The sequence below is a fragment of the Pinus tabuliformis genome, chromosome 2_1, assembly GCF_031772625.1.
Source record: "Pinus tabuliformis cultivar Carrire ecotype Pingquan chromosome 2_1, CPIR1, whole genome shotgun sequence".
NCBI classification, from domain to species: Eukaryota; Viridiplantae; Streptophyta; class Pinopsida; order Pinales; family Pinaceae; genus Pinus; species Pinus tabuliformis.
In genome coordinates, this window is record NC_142299.1 from 664,055,468 (window position 1) to 664,080,178 (window position 24,711).

Sequence of the window (24,711 nt, forward strand, 5' to 3'; positions counted from 1 at the left end):
CAAATAAAATATAAATTTAAAAATGTTCATCTCTAAATTTTTTATTTTTATTTTTTAATTATAAATCCTACAAATTATCTCCTAAATATTGTATTTTATTTTAACCCAAAGATTTTGTTTTCTGATATCATTTAGCGGCGAAAAATGTAACAAATATCAATATCAATTAACATATACAATATTTTACTTTGTTTTAAAACCAACTTCTTTTATATCACTAAACAACCAACCTATTGTTTTCCTGTAAATTATCTGTACAGTGTTCTATTCTTTTTTAAAGCAATGCTTTTGCTTTTCATAGCAATGGACAACCAATAGTGTGAACAAGATCTCAATAAAAATAACCTGTGCCAAAGATCTCAATAACAATAACCATTGTAGTATTCTGTTCTATCTTAAAAAGTTCTATTATAAAACAAAGCTTTTGTTTTAGTATCAAAGAGAAAACTCTAAACTGTGTCAGAGAGATCAATGACAATACGTTGTGAGTTACTGTTCTTAAAAAGAAACCATGTAAGTTCAAATGTATTAGAACTAACAGTACACTACATTCAATGCAATAGTAAGTTATTTTTCCAAACTATAGAAATAATCAAAATAGAAAAAAGTCACAGGATGTATTGCCACAAAACATAACATTGAATAGTATCGATAGTAATTTGAAAAGCCAGTGGAAATGTCTAGAAATGATTTAGAGAAAATATATCAATAGCGTTCAGCTGGTGGCTGATACCTGAATCATCAGAGGCGTACCAATGGAAAACCAGATCTTATCATATAACATTTTCTTCAGTCAAAGTTCTGGGCCCTTCAAATTACGTGCAGGAAGAACTCCCGAATTGTAATCCAAATTATCGTAGGATTCAGATTGAGACGGAGAACAGACTAGCAAGTTGTCAGATGTCTGATCAACGATTCTTTCACGAAAGTTATACAGCTCCCCATACGCTGTGGTGCCAAATGATGGGACCTGCTGTTCATGAATAAGCATATGTTGCTGCAGCTGCTGCGTCTGCACATAGTTATTGAACATGGATACCCTCGAACCTGTGCAGTTCGATGAAACTAAATTAGGCCTACTTGTAATTGGCAGTTGTCGATTATAATCTAGGGCTGGCTCGTTTTGGATGGACATCATAGAAGCCAACTGTTGATTAAAGGGTTCTGGTTTCTGCTGATATCTCGTATAAGCAGAATACTGCGGCACTAAACTAGGGTTAGAATTACCCTGCTCGGCATCGAACCCTAGATTTTGCAGTGGTTGGCCATGGTGATATACGTCTGAAAATATTGATAAACAAGGTGAGTCGACTTGCATGAAATACGGAGGTGGAATCCCATGGTGGAGTCGATCAGAATACGTTTCTCCACATATGCTTTCCACGTGTACACTACGACAGCCTTCCGGCGCTGCCGACAAATCGTCACCATTAGTCGGCAGAGATCGGCAGGATGTTGCGCGTGCAGCTTGAATACCGAAGTCGGCAATTGCTGCAGTCTCTTGCTTTGGCATGTTCATACCCGGAGGATCCTCGTTCCGGAGGTTGATTCTTTCAGGAAAGTTCAATTTCGCCCTTGACCCTCGAAATTTTAAAGCAGCGTCGTCGTATGCTCTCCCAGCATCTTCTGCAGTCTCAAATGTGCCCAGCCATACTCGTGCTGCCTTCTTTGGATCTCGAATCTCCGCAGCCCATTTTCCCCACGGCCTCTGCCTTACTCCTCTGTAATGTCTTTTTGGAGGGGGATTCCTCAGATTCAGTTCCTTTCTCTTAAAGTTCGTCTCATTTTCTCGATTAAGTTGTTGGTGTTGAGGTAGCGTGACGATGCTTGGCCCTTCTGCATGACACCAACACAACATCAACAATCTTTCATCTTACACAGGATGTAAGTTCTGGAAATTTACTCCTTACTGTTTTCAATTTAACTGGTTTTCTTTCATGGTTTTAAGCAGCATTTTGTGAAAGTTAGTCACTCTTGTATGGAGAGTTGTTTAAAATTAGAGAACCAGTTAAGTTGAGTCAAATAGATTTAAGTCAGGGGTAAAGTTAAATGTAGTGTGTATTTGCATGTCTAGTTATTTTGTCTGGGTAAAGTTAAATAAGTTAAATATAATGTGTATTTGAATGTTGATTTATTTTGTCACTAACTAATGGGAAAAAAATTAAATAACCCTCACCAAATTTATTATATTCATCAAATTTTGTGTAATCAACTGAAATATTTGTGTTATTTTATCTAACCCATTTCAATTTCGATTTCAATTACAGTTTATTTCCTCTGAAACCGTTTTTCTAAAAACGCTCCCCGAAAGGGATATGAATAAGATCATGGCTGTTAGGTTTACAGCGGGAGGGGCTTGGGTTTTCATCGTTGTCCTGATACTTTGTAAGCAAATTGCTAGTCCGATGAGAAGGGTTGCAGATGGTCGTATAGTTAGAAAAACTAGCCCATGAAGAAATATTCGGAAGGATCAGTTCATATGAATCCGTAGAACGTTAAGATCTTCGAAACCCACAATCCATCAATAAGCATCTAAGTTTTTAAAACTAGAAACAAGAATAGAATACATCTATCTTGCTTGTATTGATAAAGAGGGGATGCTAACTTAGGATTACAAAGGTGCATCTCTGCTACCCTTACAATAACATTTAAGAAAAGGCCATATAGTAAAGATTGAGCAAACTAAGCTATAATCACTTAAATAGGGTAAACAAAGTCACACAGCTCAACTCCCCCCTGCATCTAAAAAAATATTATTAGTGGAACGCAGACAAAAACAACATCTGCCAAACCCCGAACTGCGCTATAACCGGCTTCTGCGGATAAAATGGATATTTGCAAACCTAAATATACATCGCTTACGGCGCAAAAAGATTAAGCTTTCTCCCCTATTTCCCTCTCTGGAAAATTAGTTAACCGAAGACAGATTTCATTCCAGTCTATGGCTTGGTTTTTGGTGCTATCACAAACCTATTTTCTTTCATATGTTGCTAGTTTTTTCACTCTTCCTTTGATTCCTTCTGATAACTAACATATTACAGAGATTTTAGATTTTATCTGAATTTCTTCCAGATTTTATGTCATTTCCAGTGCACGATCCAATCGAGATACACGAGATTTACAAATTGTATTAACCGTATCTAAGCAGAAAACTTACAGAAGCTATGCCAAAACTTCAGTCACTGGCATAAGATTCAGGGTATCACCTTGGTCGGATGAAGCTGTAATGTGCTGACATGTAATATCGTTCTCTTTGACGCCATGCGTTGTGAATGTGATCGTCTGCTGCGCAGTTCCCCGTCTCTTTTGACCGGCTTCCGATTGATCGGGCTTGTTCTCCATTTGATAAAGGACACGCACACCGTCTACGCCGAAGAGGCCGTAAATAATAGACAACAGATCCTTGGAACAATCAACGCCGGAAAGGAATATACTGAGGTCGGATCCCTCATTCCCCACATTATAGTAAATTACCTCGACCCTAGCTCGGATATAGGGGGAAATTCCACAGAAGGTCAATCTTCATTTCAATTTTCTCTATTGGACCGCTAATCTGTTAAAAATAATTGCAGGCTATACGTGACAAGCCCCTGAGAAATCCCCCGCTCAGACGGCTAATCCGTCTTGAAGCATTCACAACCGATAGGGTTTTGGGCTGAAGCCCTAGTTACGACCTATTTATTCCAGGATAGATCTATTTATTCCCAGGTTTCCCACATCTACCTTAAACACTGCCAGTCTTGAGGCGTTTTAGAGAACAGCCTAACCGGGGACTTTTTGGCTTTTTGTGTGGTTGAGTCTTTGGTCAATTTTGCACCAATTGTTGGGTAAGAGGTTTTCCGGGCTGATGCTGAATTTATTTCTATATTTTAAATTGAAATTTATATTATAAAATATTTTGATTTTATTGAAAACTGTATTAGGCCAAATTTCAATATTGGTATTAGTTTTCAGGTTTTTCTATAAATATAAGTGTTCCTGCTACAGGCAAGCAATTTTGTGAGAAAACGTGAAATAGAACGCTAATCTTAATTGCTGTGGATGACATTTGAACGGTAATGTCAATAGCTCTGAACGAAATGCACCGTTCCTGACATGCGGGCACGTACTGCTTTAGTTGTATCAATTTTCTAAACCTTCATCTTTTTCTAACCGTCCATAGACACCTTTTTAATCTTCGAATTTTTTTTTGACACTTGGCCCTTGGCACAATAAACCTTATAAAACAGAATATTACTTTTTGTTTCAATTCAAGTCTTTGGATGCTTCATGTTGAAATCGTAATTTCAACGCAGCGGCAACATCGCCAGAAACCGTTCAGCATACCCGCCTGAAACTTCTCGGACCAGCTTTCCGGTGAAGGAATAATCCGGCAAACGAACCCGATGGAATATGGTGGCGCCACGTGTTTCTCACCTGACATCAGCCAAAGTCACTTTCTCGGGTGCTAGAGTCCTGCAGCAAACTGGCTTCCGATATTCATCACCGCTGTCCGATTGCCCTCATCAATCTCCACCGTCAATCGTCTGAACCTGCATACGGGCAACATTTAATTTTGCGTGGAGTGAATCAAACGATTTGAGTTTGACTGTCGTCCTGCCTGCAAAGGAAATTAATTGAATTTAAACCCGGTTCGTAAATGGTTGGTAAAACATTGAATTTCAACCACACGGAAGTATGGGCATATATTATATGTTCTTTTTAAAAATGAGTGTTGACCATATGCATAAAAAAAAGCCCACGGTAGTTGAATGCATGGTATTGAGTTTTTAATATAATGAGCCAAATATATATGCTCGTGTGTGGTAATGTTTTTATATATGTGTGTTGACCATTAAAAAACCAGAGGTGCAACGGAAAGCAAAGAATGATTGCACAGCAGTGCATATAAAAAAACTGTGGCGTATATTTTTCTTGAGTTAACATTGTATTATGGGAGATATGTAAGAGCGCAGCAGCGAAAGAGAATAGTGTGAGCCAAATGAAAAGAGCTCGTGGGTTGAATTTTTTTTGTGGAGCATTGTAAAATGATGGTGCAGTAAAAGGTGAAACACACAGCAGTGTGTAAAAAGACAAGAACAGGGTTGTAATGTTTTGTGTGGCATTTTTGTAAAACAGAGGTGTAAGAAAAACCATGTGTGGTTTTGCACAGCAGTGCATAAAGAAAATGGTGGAGCGTTTTTTTTTTAAGCCTGTGTAAAAATTTGTTTTACAACAGTAATGTAAAAATGAGTTTTACAGCAGTAAACCCAGCACAGTGAATTCTCAGGTGGAGACATAATTTTGTTTTGATGGGTGAAAGTAATTTTGGTGAATCCCTCTCAGCAAAGAGGATGAATATGTAACAGAGTTTATCTGAATGTATTTTTTGGTAAATCCCTCTGAGTGAAAGAGGATGAATGTTGTTTCAAGCTTTATATTTTAATGAATAGAAATGTTTTTATGGCTGTGTAATACTCTGTTCTGAGATTTTATTTAAAAAAGTTTCCCTGTGCAAAAGGATCCTGGAACAGTGGAAACAGAGCATTGGCTCTGTGGTGTTAAGTTTGTTTGGTTTTGGTATTTTCCCACCGAAAAATACCCAACAGTGGTATCAGAGCTAGTCCAGGCTCTTTGAAGACTCAAAGAAGCTGAAGGAAGGTGTTGTTGCAGCAGTCAAACCTCTCCAGCAGTGTGAAGACTCAGCGAAAAGAGTTAAGGTATTTCTCAAAGCTTTCCTTTGTGTTACTGTTGAAGGAACAGTCAGTGATTTAAAAGAAAACACAGTCAAGTATTTAAAGCCTAGATAAGAATGGCAAGGTCAAAGAAGAAAGCCTCCAAGCCTGCTAAAAATGTGTCTCCCTCCTCTACTAAACTAGAAGGCAATCTATTTGAAAGCATTGTATTTGAGGTTCCAAAGTTTGATGGAAACTTTGATGTATGAGAAATAATGATGAGGGCTTTCCTAATGTCTAAGGGGATTGAAGTCTGGGAGTCAGTGATTGATGATAGCAAGAAGGATAAAGAATCCATGGAGTATGATGCACAAGCAGCAAAAATAATCTTGGATAGACTCCCTGATTCTGTGAAGAGGAATCTAGGAAAATATACATCAGCAAAGGATATTTGGGATAGACTGCATGACCTTCATGCAAAGGGAGCACTGACCATGACAATCAGTGAAGAAGAAAATTCTGAACCCATCATAGAAGCTGAGAATGAAAAGCTTGACCTCATCAAGCTTCAGGTAAAAGAAAGGAATGAAGAGCTTGCCAAGCTTAAGAAGGAGCTTGACCAATGCAAGAAGAAACATCATGAAGAAGTCATATTCATGACAAATCAGCTGAATAGTGCAAAGAAGCAGGCAGATGCCTTGACAAGTCAACTTGAACAAAGACACAAGAGAGTGAATAAGCTTGTAGAAGAGATTGGACAGTACAAGGTAGAGGTCTTCTCCCTTAAGTCTGAACTACAAGAAGCCAAGAAGCAGGCACAAGGAGCTGAAAAGAAAATGGAGAGCAGTCAAGCAGAAATCTCCAAAATGAAGACAGATATTATCTCCTTCAAAATAGTAGTAGCTGAAGCTACTCGTAGCAAGGAAGAAACTGAGGGACAACTTGCAAAGAAAAATAATGAATGTGAAAAGTTAGAAGAAGAGATTGTCCTCCTCAGGAAGAAGGTTGAAGGGATGAACAAGATCATGAAAAGCTCTCAAGCTTTGGATGACATGCTCAGCTATCACAGATCTCCATCTGATAAATCAGGACTTGGATATGTAGGTGAACCCTCAAACAAGCATGAGGATGCTTTAAGCAAAGGAGATGTGAAGAAGCCAGAAAGAGATGGTGATGCTCCTAGTTCCAGCAAAGGCAAGGAGAAAAATGAAGGCTGCAATAGAAGAAATCCTGCTCCAAGTAGAAAACCAGCTCCAAGAAGAAATGTAGCTGATGTCAAAGAGGCAAAATGCAATGGTTATCATCAAAGGATTTCAAGGCAGCAAGGCTTCAGAAGTACATCAAGAAAACCTCCATCTCCCAGGTACCAAAGTTCATTTTATGGTTATTGTTATGCTTGCTCAAACTTTGGTCATATGGCAAAAGACTGTAGAGCATTTCATAAAGATAGATGTTGTGGTCTTCAACAACCTCCAAGAAACAATTTTAGAAGAAATCATGAAATGTTATTCATGAACAATGTTGAATGTTTCAAGTGTCATAACAATGGGCATATGGCACGAGATTGTAACTTGACATGGGCTTTTACACAAGCTAGACCCATGCAAAAGAAGAAAGTTACACAAGTATGGAGAAGGAAGGAAATGCAATCTGAAAACCCCTTGAACTCCCCAGTGGATCTAAATTTATTTTGAGAAGAGTTTGCCAAAAGAAGACAAGCACACATTAAAGGGGAGCTTGTAATTTTTTTTGTTGTTGAACTGTCTTAACAGTCACTCTTTGATGAAGACCTTTTATAAGGGAAAAATATGAAGTTAAATCTGCCATAAAAGCAGAAAAGAAATGGGGGTAGTGCTCAAATGTAAAGAGCAGCAGCGCAAGAAGAAAAGTATGCAGAGCATGGAGACCCTCACAGCAGTGGGAGGACAAAACATAAAACAGCAGTTTGAAATTTTTTTTGGAGCACATGCATTGAAATGCATAGCAATGGAAGGTAGTTTCCTTCTATGTAATGTGAGAGAACATACTCACAGCAGAGTGAGTGCAATACAAAAAAAAATGTAATGTTTTTTTTCATATGCAATGCAGCATGCAAAGAAACGCATAAAGAAAAACAAGGACAGCAGATTTTTAATGCACACTGGATGTATAAGAATGTGTGTGGCAGCAGAAAGCCAAAGGAATTGCACAGTAGTGCATTGTGTAAAAAAAATGAAGACTAAGATTGTGTGAAGCAAGGGTGCATGAGAAAAGGCAGCAGCCTGTGTTATTTTTTTTGTGGAGAATGAAGTGCCAAGAGTATGGGCACACAGCAGTATGATGAAACAAAAGGCAGCGACAGTGCAAATTGCAGAGGCAATGCAGCAGCAAGAAGTTATGGACAGCAGCATGATGGCAAGAAGGAGAAGCACACAGCAATGCAAATAAAAAAAAATGCAGCAGCAAGAAGTTTTGAACAGCAGCACATGCAAAAGAAATTTTCCTTACAGCAGTAAAGGTAAATGTAATGAATTTGTTGTTCATTGAATTGAAATGCAATATATGCAACAGCAGTGAATGTAAGAAATGTTTACACACAGCAGTGTAAATTTGTAAATTGGGACAGTGTAATTGTTCCAGAAAAGACAGAGTATTTTGTCTTTGAAAAGTGCACAAGCAGTGCAAGTGTAGACACAGCAGTGTGGGGTAGACGCAGCAAAGAAGATGGCACAATAGTGCAGCAAAGAATATGCAGCAGCATAAAAGAACAATGTAATGAGTTTGCACACACAACAATGCAATGATTGTTTGTTTTGGAACTGCATTTGAAGCAGTCATTTGGTGAAACCCTCTGTTAAAGAAGAAGGTGATTTTCAACACATTGTCATTAGTGAATCCCTCAGTTGAGAGGAAAATGCTTTTTAGCATACGCATGATAAATCCCTCTATCAAGAGGATGATGCTTTTCAGCATAGTCATTGGTGAATCCCTCTATTGAGAGGAAGATGCTCTTTAGCATAGTTTGGTAAATCCCTCTGTTAAGAGGAAGATGTTTCTTTATAACAGGTGAATCCCTCTGTCAAGAGGAAGGTTCTCTTCAGCACATTGTTATGGTGAATCCCTCTGTCATGAGGAAGGTGCTCTTAAGCACAGTTTCAGGTTAATCCCTCTATTAAGAGGAAGACTATTTCGTTGTTTGTGGAACTGCATCAGAAGCAGTTGGTGAATCCCTCTATGCGAGGAAGATTGGTGAATCCCTCTATGTGAGGAAGATATCTTTGTAACAGCAGTACTAAGGAATCCCTCTACGAGAGGAAGAGTCTGGGTATGACCGAATGCCCAGCTGTTGAAATTAAAGGGGAGTGTTGAAATCGTAATTTCAACGCAGCGGCAACATCGCCAGAAACCGTTCAGCATACCCGCCTGGAACTTCTCGGACCAGCTTTCCGGCGAAGGAATAATCCGGCAAACGAACCCGATGGAATATGGTGGCGCCACGTGTTTCTCACCTGACATCAGCCAAAGTCACTTTCTCGGGTGCTAAAGTCCAACAGCAAACTGGCTTCCGATATTCATCACCACCGTCCGATTGCCCTCATAAATCTCCACCGTCAATTGCATGAACCTGCATACGGTCAACATTTAATTTTGCGTGGAGTGAATCAAACGATTTGAGTTTGACTGCCGTCTTGCCTGCAAAGGAAATTAATTGAATTTAAACCCGGTACGTAAATGGTTGGTAAAACATTGAATTTCAACCACACGGAAGTATGGGCATATATTATATGTTCTTTTTAAAAATGAGTGTTGACCATATGCATAAAAAAAAGCCCACGGTAGTTGAATGCATGGTATTGAGTTTTTAATATAATGAGCCAAATATATATGCTCGCGTGTGGTAATGTTTTTATATATGTGTGTTGACCATTAAAAAACCAGAGGTGCAACGGAAAGCAAAGAATGATTGCACAACAGTGCATATAAAAAAACTGTGGCGTATATTTTTCTTGAGTTAACATTGTATTATGGGAGATATGTAAGAGTGCAGCAGCGAAAGAGAATAGTGTGAGCCAAATGAAAAGAGCTCGTGGGTTGAATTTTTTTTGTGGAGCATTGTAAAATGATGGTGCAGTAAAAGGTGAAACACACAGCAGTGTGTAAAAAGACAAGAATAGGGTTGTAATGTTTTGTGTGGCATTTTTGTAAAACAGAGGTGTAAGAAAAACCATGTGTGGTTTTGCACAGCAGTGCATAAAGAAAATGGTGGAGCGTTTTTTTTAAGCCTGTGTAAAAATTTGTTTTACAACAGTAATGTAAAAATGAGTTTTACAGCAGTAAACCCAGCACAGTGAATTCTCAGGTGGAGACATAATTTTGTTTTGATGGGTGAAAGTAATTTTGGTGAATCCCTCTCAGCAAAGAGGATGAATATGTAACAGAGTTTATCTGAATGTAATTTTTGGTAAATCCCTCTGAGTGAAAGAGGATGAATGTTGTTTCAGGCTTTATATTTTAATGAATAGAAATGTTTTTATGGCTGTGTAATACTCTGTTCTGAGATTTTATTTAAAAAAGTTTCCCTGTGCAAAAGGATCCTGGAACAGTGGAAACAGAGCATTGGCTCTGTGGTGTTAAGTTTGTTTGGTTTTGGTATTTTCCCACCGAAAAATACCCAACACTTCACTCCGTGACTTTCACTTTTCAATTTAACTGTTCTGTTTTGTTCGCTTTATGTTGGGCTTTTTCATCATTTTACACAGTGGCAAATCTCATTCTCACTTAGTCGAGGGTTTTTCCAAGGTCAATCGCGGCATTTCCATCTTTCCATTCATATGTGGTATTATGAAGAAATACTGCAAGCTTACGCAGCATAGTTTGTTGTTTTGCAAAATTTGTGTCTAAGAAAATCAGAGAGTGAGGGTAGTAAATTTAGAGCAGCAAATTTTAAAATTAATTTTGAATTTAAGTTTATTGAAGATGGATTACTGAAATGATTGTTTATTTTTTTTATTTTATCTTTTCTGAAAAGAATGATTCTTTTCTTTTATACCTAAACTCAATTTTTACAAGTGACCAGATGAACTTCATGGCTTTGAATTTATTGTTTACTCTTAATGTTCTCTAGAAAATGGAAGTAAATATATATATTTTTAAACATATATAATTAATTTAAAAAGTTGAAGTTAGCAATTTAAAATAAAATGTTAGGTTAGAAACTAGTCATTTCAAATTAAATAATAGAATAGAGAATCTAAGAGGCTAGAAATAAATAATATTCCATATATAGATAGAAGCAATAGCATTTTAAAGGATTTATGGTAGAAAAAGCAATAACAAATGATTAAGAATTTAAACGAAAAGAAAAAAATAATAAATAAAAATATCAAAAAGTAAAGAAGAATATTCCTTAAACTTTTTGCATGTGAATTATGTATAAGTGTATAAAATATATATTTTTGAAATAGACACCCTACTCACTCATTATTAAGGATAAAATACTATGAATAATATTTATTGAATAAAACATTAATTGATAATTTCTGAAGTTAAATTTTTATTTGGATGAAAAGAAACGGAAAAACAATGAACACAGTAATTTAAGAGTTTCTCTTCCCTTATTTTATTATTTTTTATAACCTTTTTTATTTCATTATTTTCTTCCAACGTTTTCTATTTTTTTTCTTCTAACTTCATCTATTTAATTGTTTTCTTCTATCTTTCCACGTGTAGAGCTCTAATAAATATAGACTTCTCTAATTTTTAATTTTTTTGTTTCTATTTCATACAAACCGCTCCCTTTGGTATAGGGATTAATCAACATCTTATGGTTTAAGATAATTAGAATACTTCATTGATTTAAAATTATTTCGTTATAAATTTTTTTCTTGGTTTATATATATTCTCATAATTACTTTTTATAATGTTTTTTTAATTTTTAATTTAGATTTTATTTACAATTTCCTTTTATTCATATGTTTTTACTTAAACCTTTTTACTCATTAAATTGAATTTTAATTACATTTTTATTTTCTCATACAAAATAGATCAAAAACTCGCTCTTGAATTTTGATGGGTGCTAAAAAAGAACATCATTTAACTTCAAGGAAAATGTGCTAACCCAGGTCACTACTTAAGTGATAATGAGTAGAGTCATGGACACCATCCCAGACCTACACTATCCCCGACCTTCTATAAAGATCCAAGCTACTTTGGATAGCCCCATGACCCATGTGTGGTTCATTCAACAAGCACACAACCTATGGATGTAATCATTAATTTTGAAGGGTCTCATAAGGCTTTCCATTAAGATATTTATGACTAATCAAAGGTAAAAGACACATGATAGAGGAACATCATTTAAATTCAAGGAAAGTTTGTTTAACACCTTCCAACCTAAGCTTTGACATCATTGATAATGAGTGGAATCATGAACACCATCCCCGAACTTCGATAGAGATCCAAGCTACTTTAGATAGCCACATCACCCATGTGTGATTCATTCAACAAGCACACAACCTATGCATGTAAAAATTGGAATATAAGTTGTACTCATTAACCAAACTAGATGGGCTCATGCTCTCTTACCACACTCAATCAATTGTCAATAACATCTTACCATAATGATTAGTCTTTATAATATATGCATAATAAATAACATTGAAATCACTAATGTCGTACTAATACCATAATATTCAAAATTATTTTAAATGATTATTAAGAAAAGCACATTCTAAATCACCATGACATGAAATAATAAGATGATCATCAATGTCTATTATCCTCAAAGCATAAAGTGTAGATGATAATCCCTGTAACCTCAAAAGAAAAATTAAAATGTATTATATTTTATAATTTTTAAAATGCAACTAAATTAAATTATTTTGAGCATTTTTTGAAGTATTATATATTTCTTATAATGTTATTAATAATATATATCTTTTAATAAATATAATCAAAGATTAAAATGCATTATATTTTATAATTTTTAAAATGTAATTAGATTGAATTATTCTGGAATTTTTTGCACCTATAATATATTTATTTTAATGTTCTTAATAATATGTATCTTTAATTAAATATAACTTTTGTGAAGAATAGAAATGAATAGAATTAATTAAAAAAAAATGAATTAATATATTTTAAGAAAAGGAAATTATATCTTAAAGGTTAAAAATCATCAATTTTTAGATTAAATTAAGAATATTTAATATTATTTTTTAAAATTTATTGAAAATAAATCATTGTAAATTTTAAAATTTTATTTCTTTTGATATTTATTTTTAATTATTATATATATATACTATTAATTTACAATAAAATATTCTTATTAATTTAAACTAAGTAATATAAAGGTATAGACTAGCCAAGTTTATTTTTAACAAAATTATATAATTACAACAATGGTATTTCTCAAAATTATGGCTCCCCACTCTCACTCTCCAATTTTTGCAACTAATGTGATGGTGATAGGAAACATGAGGATAGATTCTCGGGGACTGAATTCTTGTTCATGCGGGGGCCTTTCTTGCACCGCATGATGATCAACTGCTCCCATATGACTTGTTCGAGAATATAAAGATGAACATATCACTCATTTTAATTTGGTATATGATGCCCTAACAGTAGACCGTTGTTATCCACTCTATGAACTTTTAGGGTTGTTTGGGTTTATTGTTAGAAAAAATTTACGGGGCAGAGGAGAGGAGATTGGCTTAGAGGTTCCTTGCGCCAAGGATATCACAACCACATAGGGACTTAATTAAAACAGAAATTCAGTTGCAGAAAGGATATCATAACTACACATAGACTTAAATAATACACATGAAATAACTCACGACAAAACAGAGTAAAAGCATAAAAGGGGGTTGTTTGGGTTCAATGTTAGAAATTTTTTATGGAGCAGAAGAGAGGAGACTGGCTTAAAGATGGTTGCGGCAAGCTCAATTTCAGTTGGGGCAAGGATATAACAACCACACAGGGGCTTAATCAAAAATTTAGTTTCGGAAAGGATATCGCAACTACACACATAGTTAAATAATACATAGGATATAACTCACAGCAAAACAGAGTAAAAACAAACAGGGTTGTTGTAAATTTACTCATGAATGTTTAAGACGACATTGCAACATAACATACTTTGTATTATATTTGCAGCTGCAAGTGAAAAACACAAAAAAATTACTGTGATTTACACATCATTGGGTTGTGAAGTAAATGTATGTAAAACTCGGTGTTTTTTGCCCCCATCAATATTACTACGCATCACTGGGTTGCGGAGTAAATGTATGTAAAACTCGGTGTTTTTATGCCCCCATCAATATTTCCTCCACAATTTTCTCCTCGCTACCTCACATACTTTCAACCTATCTCACTTGCCAAACAATGCAAATGAATTTTAGATTCATATTTATCTCAACATACAAATCTGGCATTAATACATGATAGAGCAAATAAATAATATATAACATGGGTGATTTTACATAATAATTGTTTCTCTAAACTTGCAGGTGTTGTGGAGTGTGGGAAACACTTGCGGAGGGAATGCTTGCCCATATTTATTTACCAAAATTCATTAAATTCATTAAACTCTTCATTGTGTTGTGGAATGGAGAGCATTATACTTCTGCTCTCACTTCAGTCCTTTTGCCTGCAAACAAAATCACAACCGTGCAGTAGTTGACCGGGAAAGCATGGTTTTTTTTCAGTGTGTTTAAAACAGTGATTGGGATTATTATTTCCAACACTCCCCTTAATCACAACTGCCACCATTGGCAATTCTCAAACAATCTCTGAGATAAACAAAATTTCACGTGTCAATGGCTTTGTGAAAATATCAGCAAACTATTCCTCTGACCTATAGTGTTGTAACACAATTTCATCATTGTTAATCAAATCTCTGAAATAATGATATTTAGCATCAATGTGCTTGGTCCTCTTATGAAATATAGAATTCTTTGACAATTCAATTGCGGATGTGTTGTCGCAAAAAATAGTTGTCGTTCCCTCTTGGTCATGGCTAAGACCCGTCAACATCCTTATCATCCAAACTGCCTGACACTGTTGTTGTTGTTGCGGTGACATATTCAACTTCTGTTGTTCACAGTGACACTATTGGCTTCTTCTTGGAGGCCCATGAAATGTCTCTAGAACCCAAATTAAAAAACATATCCTGACGTGCTCTTTCTGTCATCGACACTTCCTGCCCAATCACTGTCAGTGTAACCAACTAGCCTGAAATAAGTTGTTGCGATGTACAAAATGTCATACAGTTTTGTCCCATTGACATACCTTAGAATCCTGTTCGCTACTTGCTAATTTGTTTCTTTGGGTGTCTCCATGAACCTTGATACCAATTTCACTGCATACATTATATTCGGCCTAGTGGCAGTGAAAACATCACGCTGCTTATCATGCTTTTGTATAATGTCAGATTGACATTGTTGGTACAATCTTCTTTATTCAATTTCGACCTCATGACAGTTAGAGTTGGTGCAAGCTTGTTGTTCTGCATCTTAAACCTCTCCAAAATGTCTCCTACATACTTTGCTTGAGAGATAAAAATTCCATTTTCTGTTTGCTTCACTTCTATCCCCAAAAAATATATTGACAACCCCAAGTGAGTCATTTCAAATTCATTCTTTGTTACTTGTTTGAAATCATCAATGAGGAAACCATCATTGCCTGCAAAAATAAAATCATCTACATATAAGATGAAAATAAGAATCTTACCATCGCTCTCTTTGATGTAGAGAGTAGGCTCACTGTCACATTTTTCGAAACCATTGTCCAACAAGTAAGCATCTATCCTTCTATACCATGCATCTAGTGCTTGCTTCAACCCATAAAAGGCTTTCCTCAACCGATACACCTTGTCTTCTTGGCCTTCTACCTCATAACCAGGTGGTTGTGCAACATAGCTTCTTCTTTCAACACTCCATTTAAGAATGTTAATATTATGTCTATTTAATACACGTTCCATTTATGTTGCACAAAAATCACCACCACTGTAAGCATTGTCTCCATCCTCGTGACTGGTACAAACGCCTCTGAATAAGCTCTTCCATGCTACTTCTTGTATCCTTCAGCAACTAGCCTTTCTTCTTGCCTTTCAATCTTTCCCTCAATGTTGCTCTTGGTCTTGTAGACCCACTTCACTCCAATGATTTGTTTTCCTTCTGGCAAGTCAACTAACTCCTACGTGTCATTCTTTTCTATTGCTTCTTTTCTTCCTCTATTGCCGCAACCCATTTTTCTTCTTTGATTGCATCTTCAAAGTGGATTGGGTCATCTACATGACAAAACAAAGCAAATAATGAATTCAGACTAGCATTGCTATCAGCTTCATCTTTCTCATAAATTTGATTTAAATTTTTGAATTTCGATCTTCTTGTGCTTGCTGAAGATGGGCTTGACATGTCACTTGGTGTTGCGATTTTCGACATGCTTGGAGAAGCACTTTCTTGACTACGCAACATTATCGTATTATTTGTTGATGGTGTTACATGTTGCCAGCTTTGTTGTGCTTGAATAGGTGTATAGGGAGTCACTGATGAGGAATTAATTGCTATTATCAATTCCTCTTTGTCCTCATGTGGTATACATTCTTTGACGTTGATTTTCTTCTCTAAACTTTCATCCCATGCTTCCTCTTCTATGAAATGCACATCTCTACTTATTATGGCTTTCTTGGTTAATGGATTGTAGAGTTTTTATGCCTTAGATTCATCACTGTATGCAACAAATATACATTCCCCCCCTTGTTGTCCAAATTCTTCCTCAACTCGTCCAGGATATGTGCATATGTCACACAGCGAAAAAATCTCATGTGAGTGACACTAGGCTTTCTTCCACTCTGTGTATATTCAAGAACCACGCTCTAGATGCTCTTGGTTGGACATCTATTCAAGATATATGCTGCACAAGTGACATCTTGAGCCCAATAATCATTTGGCAAATTCTTTGCCTTCAACATACTCCTTGCCATATCCATAATGGTTGTATTCTTCCTTTCTACTACACGATTTTGCTGAGGGGTATACCTTGTTGTAAATTGCTTGTGAATTCCATGCTCCCTGCAAAATTGAAGGAAATAATTTGATATGTATTCTCCACCTCTGTCAGTCCTGAGGAATTTGATGTAGTGTCCACTTTGCTTCTCAACAAGAGCCTTGTATTGGTGAAAGTGTTCAAACACTTCACTTTTTTATTTTAGGAGATAGACCCATGTCTTCCTTGTGTGGTCATATATGAAGGTCAATAAATAGTGGCTACCACTAATTGGTGGTGTCTCCATTGGTCAACATAAATTTAAGTGGACAATCTCCAAAGGTGCCTTTGCCTTAACTGAATTTCCTGCTGGAAATGTCTCTCTATGTTGCTTGCCCAAGATAAATCCTTCACATAGGTTGTCTAGTTTTTCTATGAGTGGTAATCCCTTCACCATGCCTTTCCCATGCAGCAAATTCAAACATCCAAAGTTGAGATGTCCAAATCTCAAATGCCATAATCAATTTTCACCTTCGACCTCTACTTGATATTTCACTTGAGTGATAGTTGCATCTTTTCTTCCATCGTCTTGTGAGTTCATTGAGATTTGCGCTTGTGCACCTTCTTCCTTGAAATTTGATCTTATCTTCAGGGGAAACATTCTATTGTTTGTCATTTGAACCTTTGCAATAATTTGTCTGCTTGGAGGCCTGCCCAAAATTGTGCACACATCGTTTTTGAAGAAGACATTGTAGCCCTTTTGCGTGAGCTGTCCAATGCTTATGAGGTTATGCTTCAGACTGGGGACAAAGTAAGCATATGAGATGTACTTATTCTCCCCCCTCTTAGTTAGGATATTAACTCTTCCTTTCCCATGATAGAGACTTTGCTATCAGTCCCTAATGTCACTTCAGATTTTACACTTTCATCTAGATTGGAAAACATTTGTATGTTTCCTGACATGTGGTTCCTACACCCTGAATATAGATACCATATATCAGTTTGTTTTTCTTGTGCTACATTGCAAGCTAAAAACATGTTATCATGGTTCTGATTTTTTTTTGTGAAATTTACAATTGGTTTGTTACTAATTTCATATTTCTTCTTTCTACATTCATTTGCATAATGACCATACCTCTTACAGTAATTCCATTGAACTTGAGATTTATCGTATCTTTAACCTTGTTCTTGATTTTGGCTTGGGCCTTGATTTGGAATTTGATTGCTGCCTCTTCCACTTGAGCTTGAAGGGCTTCTTCTTCAACCTCTGTGGGGGTTTCTTCCTCTTCCTCTAGCATATGATCTTCCTCTACCGCTACCTTGACCAAATGAAGCTTGTGTCTTGAAGGCATGCTCCAATGAGGAGCTTGTTGCTCTATTAAGCTTATGATCATGAGAAATCAGTGATGCATGAAGCTCATCCACTAAGAAATGTGAGAGATCCTTTGTATCTTCTATGGCCATAACAATGGAATTGAATCTTACTAGAAAACTTCTAAAAACTTTCTCAACTATTCTTCTTTCCTCAAGTGTCTCACCATGAGAATTGATTTGAGTAACCAGTCCAATTACATGTGTAAGAAATGAGTCTAAATTCTCAGACTCTTTCATACAAAGTGTTTCAAAATATCTTCTCAATATTTCTAGTTTTGTTGTCTTGACTTTTGCCATGTCTTGGTAAGTTGTCTGGAGCGTGTCTCATGCTTGCTTGGACTTCGTTTCTGCTGCAACCCTTAGGAAAATACTTTCATGAACTGCTTGGAAAATATAGAACAGGACTTTTGAATCTTTCTTCCTATTGTCCCTCAACAAATTCCTTTCTACATGAGACAAGGCATTGTACACTACTAGTTCTTAAAAACCATTCTCCACCAAATCCCAAATGTATTGAAATGAAAAAGGGCCTTCATTGATATACCACAATAATCATAACTTTTTCCATTAAATTGAGGTATCTGAGGATTAGTCAAGTTGTTGCTTGATGTTGCCATTTCTGAGTGTAAATAAAACTTTCTACATGCTGGCGATGTTGCCAACTAAACTTTCCACCCGTTGGTAAATTCACTCCAAAGGAAAAAACAATCTTCCCTCAAAACAAAATTCAATTGCTAGCAAAAATACTTGTTTTTACACTAACAATTTTTAACCTCCTCACATACCATGTTAGAAAAACAATTTTTAATCGCTAACAAAAACACTTGTTTTTACACTAACAATATTTAACCTACTCCCATACCATGTTAGAAGAATTTTACGCGGCAAAGAAGAAGAGTTAGAGATCGGTTCAAGCAAAGTCAACCTCAGTGGCTGCAAGGATATTGCAACCACACAGGGACATGACTAAAACAGAAATGAAGGGACATGACTAAAACAGAAACCACACAGGGACATGACTAAAACAGAGATTCAGGGACATGACTAAAACATAAATTCAGTTGCGGAAAGGATATACAACTACACACAGACTTAAATATTATAAAGGAAATAACTCATGACTACACATAGACTTAAATACTACAAAGGAAATAACTCATGACAAAACACAGTAAAAACAAAAAGGGTTGGTGAAAATTTACTCATGAATGTTTAAGACCACATCACAACATAACATATTTTATATTATATCTCAAATATAGGAAAATACATGCACATGATAAATGGAGGCTCCATCTCACACAAAAACTTACTGAGATTTACCCATATCTCAAATATAGGAAAATACATGCACATGATAATGGAGGCTCCATCTCACACAAAAACTTATTGAGATTTACCCATCACTGTGTTGCAGAGTGAATGTCTTTAAAATTCTGTTTTCACGCACCACCAATATTTCCTCCACGATTTTCTTCTCACTACCTCACAGACTTTCATCCTCTCTCATTTGCCCAACAATGCAAATGATTTTTATATTCATATTTATCTCAACATACAAATCTGACATTAATACATCTAATTAATACGAAACATGGACTCTTTGTTGTGTTGAGGAATGGTGAGCATTGTACCACTGCTCTGACTTGAGTCCTTTTGCCTGCGAGCATTGTACTTCTGCTCTGACTTCAATGTTTTTGCCTGCAAAGTTGACCGACAAGTATGGTGTTTGTCATTGTGTTTAACACAATAATTGGAATTATTGTTTCCAACATTCAGTTAGTTGAATCTGTCATTGTTCATAAAGACGCATTAGTTCCAACTACTCCCATATTCGAAGGCTGGATATCTCACTCATTTTAATTTCGTACATGATGTTCTAACTGCATAACATTATTGTCCCAGCGCATCGACTCTCCGAACCTTCTGGGTTGTTAGGGCTCTGCCACTGAACTTGTATGGAATATTGTTATTCGAGCAGATTTTGATAACATCTCTACACGGACACCGGTATTTTCCCATTCGTGTCAGGTTATGTCAAAACAGGCGGGGAAGTATTTAGCAAAATAGGAATGGCAATGAATTTTTTTTTAAGATAATTCTATGTTTTATATAACGAATATATATGTTGTTGAGGAATTATTTTTTCTTAATAAGAAGATTTGAAGTCATTATATTAAGATTGATGTTAATATTTTATTTTTTTATAACTGTTTATAGTGTTAATTTTGATCTTAAATGATAATAGTTGTTTATAACATCTAACTCGTGCATAAAAATTAAATAAACAACTAAAGTAGAAATAAGTGATGCTTTATTCTTCCCGTTTGCCATACGTGTCTCGAGAAAAGACAGGCTTATTTATAATAATTTTGGATAGGTATGTTGCATTTCGGTTGAACAACCAACTCAGACGTGGGACAAGAACATAAAGTTCAAAATCATTCTGTTTCATAAATATTATATTTCATTTAAACTTCGTTTCGCCTCTCCTTTGGATCATTTCAGGATTGGACTGATATTTGTGGCCACATTTATAAAACTTTTAACTCGTTTATGAAAGTTACATAACAAAACAATTTAACAGTTTCTTGTTCCTTGAATCAGAGAGATTTTCTTTGCAGGTATAGCTGATTCTTGCAATTATGATATGAAAAACAGAATGCAACGAAGTAAATCACAATAATAATGTCTGAATAAGCATACTGCTCAAGGATGACTAGTGATATCAACTGTAATTTTAATGTCAGGTTGGCTTCCTCTCTGACTACGAAAGGTGTGATGCATAAGATAAGGCATATATTGTTTTTATTGTTAAATTTTTGCATATATGTGTTATGTTTTACTTTATTTTGTATATTCTGATAATAATAATGTTCGATACCAATCACTTGGTAAGCACTTTTATGCTTGAGATCAGGCAGATACTGTTTTACTCTCATAAATTTGTTGAGACAAGTTGCGTTTTGACCTATTTTGTGATATAATTATATTAATAATGTGCAATACCTATAACTGGATACAGTTATAAGCACTTTTATAGTGATAAACATGAATGAATAAAACAAAACACTATAAAATAGAGGATAGTGGATATTGCATGTCGTGGGAAGAAAAATAAAAAAAAATTAATCTGGTCAAGAATTTGAAATGAAAATACACGAAGAAATAAAGAAGGGCTTGCTCCTTGAGGACACGATATCCCTGAATGTTGAATATGAAGTAAATCCATATATTATATTATTATATATAAAATAGCAGAAGGAAATTATTATATATAATAACAAAATAAATAGATAAATGTTTTAAAGTTGTTATAAGATGTTATAAAATATATATTATAGAATAATAAATGATAATAAAATTATTGTAAATTTAAAATGTTTTTATATATCTTAATATTTTTATGACTTTCGTTAGAGAAACTTTGGTTAGTGAAACTGTTTAATGTTTTTATTATATTATAAATTCTACGAATTATCTCTAAAGTATTCTAGTATATTTTTGAAGAAATTTTTTTTGTGGGTCTAACATAAATAAACAACCAATATAGTGTGTTTCTGCAAATTATTCTATTTGAAAACTTTTCTTTTTGATATCAATGAACGAAGAATAGTATGACAGAGATCTCAACAACAATAACCTATATAGGATTCTATTCTATCTTAAAATAATCACAGTGATATGAATGACAATACGATCTGAGTTATCACAGTGATATGAATGACAATACGATCTGAGTTACTGTTGTTAAAATGAAACAACGTAAGATAAATTGTGATAATGTTTATTTAGACTCATTTTTATCTCATTAACTTAAAAGAAATTTTGATATATAATATGAAGTTTGATTGCCCATTTTTTCCCGAAGTATAGAAATAATCTAAATTAAATATTCACAGCAGGTATTGGGACAAACCTAACATTCTAGGGTATTGTCAGTTATTTTAAAAGCTCCTGGAAATGTCTAGAAATTATTTAGAGCAAATATATCAATAGCTTCCACCTGGTAGCTGATACCAGAATGAGAAAGCGTCTACGTACTAATGGAAAACCAGATCTGCGGATAACCCATCTTATCATATCAGCTTTCTACTCAGTCAAGATCTGGGCCGTTCAAATTACGTGCAGGAAGAACTCCTGAATTGTAATCCAAATTATCGTATGATTCAGACTGAGCCAGAGCAGAGGCTAGCAAGTTGCCAGATGTCTGATCCATGATTCATTCACGAAAGTTATATAAATCCTGATGCCCTGTGGGGCTTGCTGATTGGACTTGCTGTTGATGAATAAAAATATGTTGTTGTTGCTGCAGCACATAGTTATTGAAGATTGTTGGAATATTAATTCCAACTGCCGTGCAGTAGCAGCGAGCCGCAATAGAGGACTTACGAAGGAGTCGACTTATTCACGCCACCGCCATAAGTGTCTTTTCACCGTTTGCCTGTTTGTGTTCCCAAAGCAGGAAGAAGATCAAATCTGGGCTCTACGTCATAACTGCTCACCAAACAGCATTAAAGAGGAAGCATGGCTGAGAAGGAAAGTACCAGCCTCGAGCCAGACGCAGCATTTATCAGTCTTGGGTTTCCACATAACCGACTCAAGCAGCACAGCAGAATGTCAAAAGATCAGATCTGTTCATTATGAGCGGCAGATTGCAACAGAGTCTCTGTCAGCAAGTTGAGGCGGTTGATGGATAAGTTATGACCGCCTCCTGCACTATATATATGTGTAGAGCCACAGCAGTGTTAATAACTCTGTAGTGTAGCGCAGCAGCGCTCAAATGTAATTTCTGTGTTTTTAAGAAAGAATGTGCAGCAGCATGAGCTCACATGAATGAAGCCCTTTTTGCACAGCAGTGCAGGGATTGAAAAGTAAGAGAGCAGCAGCTGTAGCAGCAGAGTGATACACAGCAGAGAAGAGCACGCAGCAGCGTGAAGATAAATTCTTCCAGAAAGGCACGGCAGTGCACAGCAGTGTAAACGCAACAGTGTAGTAGAAAGCGGAAAGGCAAAAATGCACAGCAGTGCAGATTTGTATGTAATTTGTTTTATGTTTGTTTACTAAGAAAGAACACAGATCTTATTTGTGTAAAACAGCAGCGTGGTTTTCAAGCACAATCTCTTATGAAATTCCTGTAACAGTTAGTTTACTTTTATTAAACGCAAGTTATTTTCCTGTTGCTGTTACACCGTAACTTAAAAAAATACTTGACGTAAAAAATTTACGTTGCTGAAACACCACGTTCAGCGTTGCTGAAACACCTGTTTCAGCAACTGAAAAAAAAAACTGTGTTGCTGAAACACCGTTTCCAGCAAGCGATTTTTCTGTTTTTCTGTGTAAAAACAGAGTGCGATTTTTGTCTGTCTGTTATGGAATTTATCAGAAAATTCCAACATGGTATCAGAGCTAGTCCAGGCTCTTTGAAGTGTCAAAGAAGCTGAAGGAAGGATTTCTTGCAGCAGCAACTTCTCCAGCAGCGTGAAGACTCAGCCAAGAAAGAATCTAAGGTATTTCTCAAGAATTTTTTCCTGTGTTACTGTTGAAGACAGACAATGATTTTCAAATACAGTCAAGTATTTGAAGCATAATTTAAAAGTGCAAGGAATGGCCAGCGTTAGCACTAGCATGGGTATTTTTAATACTCAGCTCCCACTACTTAATGGGAAAAACTATGACTATTGGGTAATAGTTATGAGAGCTTTTCTTTTCTCAGAAGATTTATGGGAATTTGTTGAAGATGGTTTTGAAAAACCAGCAAATGAAGATGAGGTAGAAAATGAGCTGTTGAAGAACTATAAGAAGCAGGATGCTTTGGCCCTCTACTTCTTGTATCGAGCAGTGAATGAAAGTGTGTTTCCAAGGATAGCAGCAGCTAAGACATCCAGAGAAGCATGGGATATTCTCAAAACTGCCTATCAAGGCATGCAGAAAGTGAAGACAACAAAACCTCAATTCATTGAGGAGAAAGCTAGTGATGAAAGCTTAGAGAAAACAGTGAATGATAAAATCTGTTTGTCTCGTGATGAAGGTGATGAGGAGATGGCTGAAGTTCATCCCCAAAAAGCGGCACCAACACAAGGGCAGCAAGTCGCACCCTTGAGGAGAAATGAATGTGCTTCTCCAAGCACACCACAAGAAGCAACAAATGAAGGTACAAATTCTTTGTTTGCTTTATCTAGTCATGTTGATGACCCTGTTTATTTAGAAGATGGAGTTCAAGATAGGAAATGGAAAGAACCCATGAATGGGAGAAAGGAATTGAAGTTCCTTGAAGATCTGTTTAAAGAATATGCAGTTCGATGTGTAACTCTTGCCAAGATCGCTGAGATGGGCTTCACTGCCAAAACCCTTGTCAATATGACAGAGGAAGAGATTGAAGATCTGATGAAGACCCTGGTAGAACTCTATCAGATGGATCTTCCTATAGGGGAGAGATATGAAATTAAATCTCCCATGAGAGCAGAGAAGGAGCAGGTTGCTGATATTCTGACCAAACCATTGGATCAGAAAAGTTTCGAGTTTTTGATAAAATGTCTGGGTATGACTGATAACCCAGCAGTTGAAATTAAGGGGGAGTGTTGGAATATTAATTCCAACTGCCGTGCAGTAGCAGCGAGCCGCAATAGAGGACTTACGAAGGAGTCGACTTATTCACGCCACCGCCATAAGTGTCTTTTCACCGTTTGCCTGTTTGTGTTCCCAAAGCAGGAAGAAG

General features: G+C 35.9%; 1 protein-coding gene across 1 annotated transcript; it reads right to left on the bottom strand.

Moving 5' to 3' along the window:
* Positions 1-620: 620 nt before the first annotated feature.
* LOC149202341 (uncharacterized) lies at positions 621-22,212 on the bottom strand. The gene is made up of 4 exons (XM_089401561.1): positions 22,119-22,212; positions 4,417-4,501; positions 3,207-3,520; positions 621-1,836 (listed from the first exon to the last, which is right to left on the bottom strand). The coding sequence occupies exons 1-4, from the start codon at positions 22,210-22,212 to the stop codon at positions 794-796; spliced, it is 1,536 nt and encodes a 511-aa protein (XP_089257687.1). The 3' UTR covers positions 621-793.
* Between the last annotated feature and the right edge of the window lie 2,499 nt (positions 22,213-24,711).

What these genes read in the sequence shown, in the direction of transcription:
- LOC149202341 (XM_089401561.1), bottom strand. Translation starts at nt 22,212, where the DNA reads ATGGATCAGACATCTGGCAACTTGCTAGCCTCTGCTCTGGCTCAGTCT. An exon ending in GTGACTTTGGCTGATGTCAG is followed by an intron (nt 3,521 to 4,416) that starts GTGAGAAACACG and finishes ATTGAAATGAAG; the next exon opens with ATTGACCTTCTGTGGAATTT. An exon ending in TACAGCTTCATCCGACCAAG is followed by an intron (nt 1,837 to 3,206) that starts GTGATACCCTGA and finishes GGTGTCATGCAG; the next exon opens with AAGGGCCAAGCATCGTCACG.